This window comes from Fulmarus glacialis, unplaced genomic scaffold (genome assembly GCF_000690835.1).
Source record: "Fulmarus glacialis isolate BGI_N327 unplaced genomic scaffold, ASM69083v1 Scaffold51592, whole genome shotgun sequence".
In the NCBI taxonomy this organism is placed as follows: Eukaryota; Metazoa; Chordata; class Aves; order Procellariiformes; family Procellariidae; genus Fulmarus; species Fulmarus glacialis.
The window spans coordinates 1-6,167 of NW_009196919.1; the positions used below are offsets into that span (position 1 = coordinate 1).

A 6,167-nucleotide genomic window follows, 5' to 3' on the forward strand; every position below is an offset into this window, starting at 1 on the left:
TAACTCTATCCCAGCCGAAACCAGGACGTAGACATTTTCCATGAGGGTGTTAGCTCCATGCTTGATCAAGAGTGAGACATTGCAGTTTGAGCTTACAGCTGTTATATTCTTGATTAGGTGGCCCGATACACACTTCTAGCATCTAGGTGAGGAATATGGTAAGGAAAAACAGGAGAATGCAAATCTTTAATAATTTCAAGAGACTGGACTGACATCTTCCTTTATTCAACAGAGGCGGTTGGTGTGACCAGTCAGCGACCTGTGTTTTGCCCTTACCACAAAAAGGAGCAGCTGAAGTTGTATTGTGAAACCTGTGACAAGCTGACCTGCCGAGACTGTCAGTTACTAGAACACAAAGAGCACAGGTATTGAAACAAAGTATATGTTTTATGCTACTCACTTACAGGAAGACAGCTTGAAGTTGATTGTAGCTCTAGCTGTATGGAATACAGTCAGGTGAAAAAAGTGCAAAATAAAGTTTTCTGCTCAGAAATGAAGCCCACAAATAAGCTGAGATGGTATCCAAAAGAGTGTGGCTGATGAGTGTGTGATAGTTTAGAATAAAACCTGATTCTTCCAGTTTTTAACCTGGTGACTTAAGCACAAGGCCTTTCTTTACTGTCAAGTTACTTGGATAGAATTTGTTGCTATGCAGCTCTTCAGAGAGTCCTTAGAAAGCACAGGGGCCGTGTTATGCAACTGTACACTTATGTGTAATTTCTCCATTTGTCCTTCAACAAGATGATTATATAACAGAACATTACCAAACAATTTCAGAACGGAGCAAATGTGCATTTTTTCTGTGAAGAGCCCTTTAAAAGGAAGAGTAAACCTAAAGTTTGGCTATACTGTACTTTGAGAAGACTGTGTATTACACTCAAATCTTTGGGTTGCTGTTCTTTGGTCATCTCTTACTGGCCACAGAAGCTGAAAAACAGGATTATATACAACTTCTGAGTACAAGACAATAATCTTGCTGGCTAACGCATACAGTAATGGTCTGGGACAGATGTACTCTTAGGTTAAATATTAATATGCTTGCTGTACCTGATGCAACCATCCAGAGAACTAGGGTTGCCTGACCAGGTGAACATCAATAGGTGGAGAAGTGTTGGCCACTGTTGCTCCTTGGAACAGGCTAAACCTTGCTCTTGCAGAGTTGCAGTCTTCCTCTTTAATTCTCCTTTTCTTAGGATTTATATCCCTTTGAGAATGTGTCACCTCTTTTTTTCCTCAAATTGTTGATGATTTCAGTTCCTTGATTTAAAATGTTGCTGACTTCTACTGACTCAGTGATCTCTCCTCTTTCTTCTGTTTCTACATCCTTATCTTGCATGAAGTAATAGCTTACATGCACTTTCACTTACAAAGTGATGGCTACAGCACAACATTAACTTGTTTTTTGCTAAAATTGGGCTATGGTCATGCAGTATCCCTTCATATTTATGAAAATCATAATTCTCAAAACATAAAATAAAAATTGCAGGAAATACATTATAAATTCAAATATACTAGAAATAAAATATATCAGCATTTGCTGACATATACTTCCATGAGGACAGTTAAATTCTGAACTTGAGCAGCATCTTTCTTCAATTAAAGAAATCTTTCGTAAGGCACTCTGCTTTGTAGCAAGTATATCACACCTTTTGCATGTGTAAATACTCACTGTTATGTACTACAGGTACCAGTTTATAGAAGAAGCTTTTCAAAACCAGAAAGTGATCATTGAGATGCTAATCACCAAACTGATGGAGAAGACTAAGTACATAAAATATACAGGGAAGCAGATCCAAAACAGGTATGTATCAGATTTTGAGGTTAAAACTGACACAGAGGGCAACTTCATATACATTGTAATTTCTTGAAGTTTTTAGATTAGTGCATTTTGTACCTCTCTCCTTTTATCCTTCCAGAAAGAGAAATTCTAAAATCATCAGTTTGCCGTAGTGACTTTTGCCTGTTTAATGTGCTTGGTTGTGTTAGGTAACTCTTCTGCTCAGCCTGTCAACTTAATGGGCAGCAATAGCTTGGGTGCAACAAAACAACTTATGCAATAAAGGCTGTAGAAGGCAGTCTTATAGTCTTCCCCACCACCAGCACACTTATTTTCTTAGTGTAGATCCCTCGTAGATAGTGAAAGGTTATGACTCATGTTTTCATAATGCTTGTGACACATATTTGAAGATTTATGTAATACTTTTATGCTTGGGGCTTTATTCACTCAGTACTACAAACCTAGGAGAAAAATAAATCTGTAAAATGTATGCTGCACTTCAGCAGAGTTCAAAGGCAGTACCCAGGAAGATGCAACACAGTATGGGATGCTGAGTGCAACTTGAACTCTTCCTCTCTCTGTGCCTGTCTTTCAGGGTGGTGGAGATGGAAAAAAACAGCAGACACTCTTCTTTTGCTGCATCTAAGTGGTTATTCTCCCTTGCATCTTAGCAGTAGTGGTTTTCACAATATAAGATTATGCTTTGCTGTTACGAGTTTGAGCACTATTTTTGAAATAGCTAAATTAGAAAATCTATTTATTGTTTTTGTTTCTGGAATGCCATTCTACCTTAGATGGAAATTAGACTTAAACAGTTTTGATTGCCATGGACCATTCCAGAAATGTGCTGGACAATTAAAAATCAAGAATTTCAATTACAATGAGCATTTAATTTTTATCAGTGGCAGATGTCAGTAATTTTACAGACTTATGGCATTAGAATTTGCCACCAGTTAATTAATTTTATCATAGGTTACTGGTACTTGCTCTTTCTATTTCTCCCAGTAATTTTCCTGACTATCAGTATCTGATGGCATATGTATTAATTGGTGCATATGATCAAGAAATATTGTAGTCTCAGCAACGGAGTTAGGGGGGGTGTTTGTGAGCTAAAGAACATGATTTTCTATACTGTCTACTTACAGAATTCTTGAAGTGAATCAGAATCAAAAGCAAGTGGAACAGGATATTAAAGTTGCCATATTTACACTGATGGTAGAAATAAACAAAAAGGGAAAAGCTCTGCTGCATCAGTTGGAGGTAATTTCATTTTATCATAAGAAACAAAAATGTCAGTCTTAATATTTTTTGTGCGTATTCACATTAAAATAAAATAAAATTTCTAGTGTTAGCCACCTGTGCATGTCCTATCGCAATTCCAAAGTGGAGAGATGTCCCACACAAGGTATTTGAGCAAGTGGGTTTTTGAGGGGGGAGGGGAGGAGGGTTTGGTTTTGGGGGGGTTGTTGTTGTTTTGTTTGTAATTATTATCTGTGTTCCTTGCTTTGTGAATTAGGGCTGTCTCTGAGCCCAGTTTCTTTCTCCATGCTTTTGCAAGTCATAATTCTATGCGTCATGCATGAAAAGTCTTTCCATCAGAATTTTTCATAAATTCAGGAATCCACTAGCAAATTAAAGGAGAGAATTGTCTAGAATGGATACCTGGAAAAATATTACTTCAAATTGTGTTTTAAAAAGTGCGTGTGTTTATTGAGAGGCACATATATATATGAAACTGTGTCATAAGAGAAAAATGGGAATCTGCAGAGAAAGCCCTGCTATCCTGAATAAATGTATACTGACTTTTCTGTTTGATAGATGCAGTCAGGGGGCAAGGGTGCTTTTTAGAAGAGCTAAGTGAAACCACTTGATCATTGTGAATTACAGATATGAAAGCTAATGCCTGTTAACTGTAAATTGAACCCTTTGACTGGAACTGCTTTTCTACTTGCAGACTCTGGCAAAAGAGCATCGGATGAAACTTCTGCAGCAGCAACAGGAAGTGGCAGGTCTCTCTAAACAGCTGGAACACGTCATGAATTTTTCCAAATGGGCAGTTTCCAGTGGAAGCAGCACAGCACTACTGTACAGCAAACGCTTGGTAAGGTTAGGAAGATAGCTCTTTCCATTTACTTAGAGACTATAGTTAAGGCAGATATGCACACACGTGCTTGTCAGTAACACTAGGGAATTAGACTTTTTAATGACTTTCTACTAATTGGAATATTTGTATATAATTTTTCATGGTTTTCTCTTAAACATAAATAGAGAATGTTTCTAATAATTTAGCTTTCTGGTCATGATTCTGTCCTGTTACACTACCATAGAATTGTTGTAGATCTGCAGAAGTAGGAACAACTCCTTTTCTCTGGAGTGAAAACCATTAAGCTGTGAAACACTGGGAAAATTATTGTGTGTCCTACATCACCACTGAGGTTCTTTTCAGTACTTGTTACAGCTTCTGAGTTCAGAGAAAGACGGTATTTATATATTGTAAAGTTTGATACCCAGCATTTTAATGTAAAAATTAATGTATTGCTTTATTCCGTCAGACTCATCTTCCATTAAAAGTCTTCAAAAATTGATAAAAATGAAGCTGAGGCTTTTGCTTGTCCATGCAAACAGTTATGAAGCTAAATATTTCAATGCTATAATGACTTAAGATCTGAGTGCATGTGGTCTCACTAAGCTGACTGCTCATGATGAACAGAAATCCTAAAAAACTTGAAATAAAAAAAAACAAACAAAAAGCTGACCATGATTTGTCCAGAGGTTACTAGATTGTACGAGCCTGATGATGGAAATCTGTGGCAATGTTAAGGAAAGATGCTAGATCCTTTTTTTCCAATTCCTATAACTGGATAACAAAGTTTTTTCTTTATTTTCTCATTACTTAGTTGAGAATCTACTGGGGGGGGTGGGGGCTTTTTTGTTTGTTTTTGGGTTTGTTGTTGTTTTTTGGTGGTGGGTTTGTTTGGGTTTTTTTGATACCCATTAAAATGCTGCAGGCTATAGCAGATAGTGGAATATTACTTGGTTTTATCAACTTGCTTCAAGTAGTTAAATTCATTTGGCCTGCCTTATACTGCCTCAGCAAGTAATATTTTTTAATTTAATAAGGAAAAAGGGCATCAAACTGAGTCATGTTGTTTATAATTGCTTAGTGTTGCCACAAAGACTTCTGCTATGTGAGTAAGAAAACAGTTACGTTGCAGGCATCTTAATCTTATAAACATTATGCAGTTGAAGAAAAAGAGCATCTAGCCCATAAAGCCTCAGCAAATGAGAAATATTTTTGAGAAGAACAGATGAGCTTTACACTCCTGATTTTTTGCTGAAAGTTGGTGTTATTTGGGAGTTGAGTAGCTAACCTGTCTGTGGACATCTCGAAAACCTGTTCCTGAACAATAATGCATAGAGAAGCATGTGAGACTTCTGCTCCGGCATATTCAACCCCTTGAAACTAGGAGGGAGGAATGCCCAGCATACTTAAATGCAGAGTTACAGCTAGGAGGCAATGTCTGTACTTCAGGGAAATAGCACACTAAACAGTTTGCAAGAAGACATCAGCTTCCCAGCCTAGTCCTCTAGCACAAAAAAACCACTGGTAGCTACCACTGTTACTGACAGGAGGTAACTAGTCTAATCATGAGTTTGTCCACAATATATGTGTGTCCACAATAGGAGGAATATATGGAGCAAACTGTGACAAGAACTGTGTGCAACCAGTATTGGTGACAGGGCAAAAGACTAGAATTTCTATAGTGTAGTATACTTGATTCTGGTAGTGTACACAGAAATCCTAGCAAATCTATATTCAAAATAGTAGTGCACTTAAATTTTCCATGGTCATTAAAAAAACTTAAGTCTTGCTAAATGTTTTTTGATTCTGGTCTAAAACTGACCTGCCTAAAATTGAAAGAAAAAACTTGTGAACTGGAAGATCTTATAAAATTCCTGTGTAAAAGATAACTAGTATCTTCAACAGATAAGATGATTTTGCTAAGTATGTCTCTTGAACCTTTCTAGGAAATAATCTATTATTCAAGAAAAATAAAGTGTTGAACTCTTAAGGTTTTTTTTGTATCTGCTATGTGTTATTCTAAAATTAGTGCCTGTTTTAGATATTTCTAGTGAAACAACTGCAAGAAAATATTTTCTTTCTAGGAACTAGATAAATACTGGGCATTTGATAGAGTATTCTGGTTGTGTAATGTAATCATAGTCCAGTCCTTTGGAACCAAGGAGTTGGAAGAATCTGAAAATATCTGTGTGTCGTGCTTTAACCCCAGTCAGCAACTGAGCACCACACAGCCGCTCGCTCACCCTCTCCCCATGCTCCCGCCCCTGGTAGGACAGCAGAGAGAACTGGAAGAGCAAAAGTAAGAAA

At 37.1% G+C, this 6,167-nt stretch overlaps 1 protein-coding gene across 1 annotated transcript; it reads left to right on the forward strand.

Annotated features, from left to right (window-relative positions):
• Window positions 1-232: 232 nt before the first annotated feature.
• LOC104072770 (transcription intermediary factor 1-alpha-like) lies at window positions 233-3,878 on the forward strand (the record flags this gene model as incomplete). The annotated part of the gene is made up of 4 exons (XM_009572339.1): window positions 233-365; window positions 1,685-1,801; window positions 2,923-3,037; window positions 3,732-3,878. Coding segments are annotated over 4 exons (512 nt in total), but the record flags the coding sequence as incomplete, so codon positions are not given.
• Window positions 3,879-6,167: the final 2,289 nt, after the last annotated feature.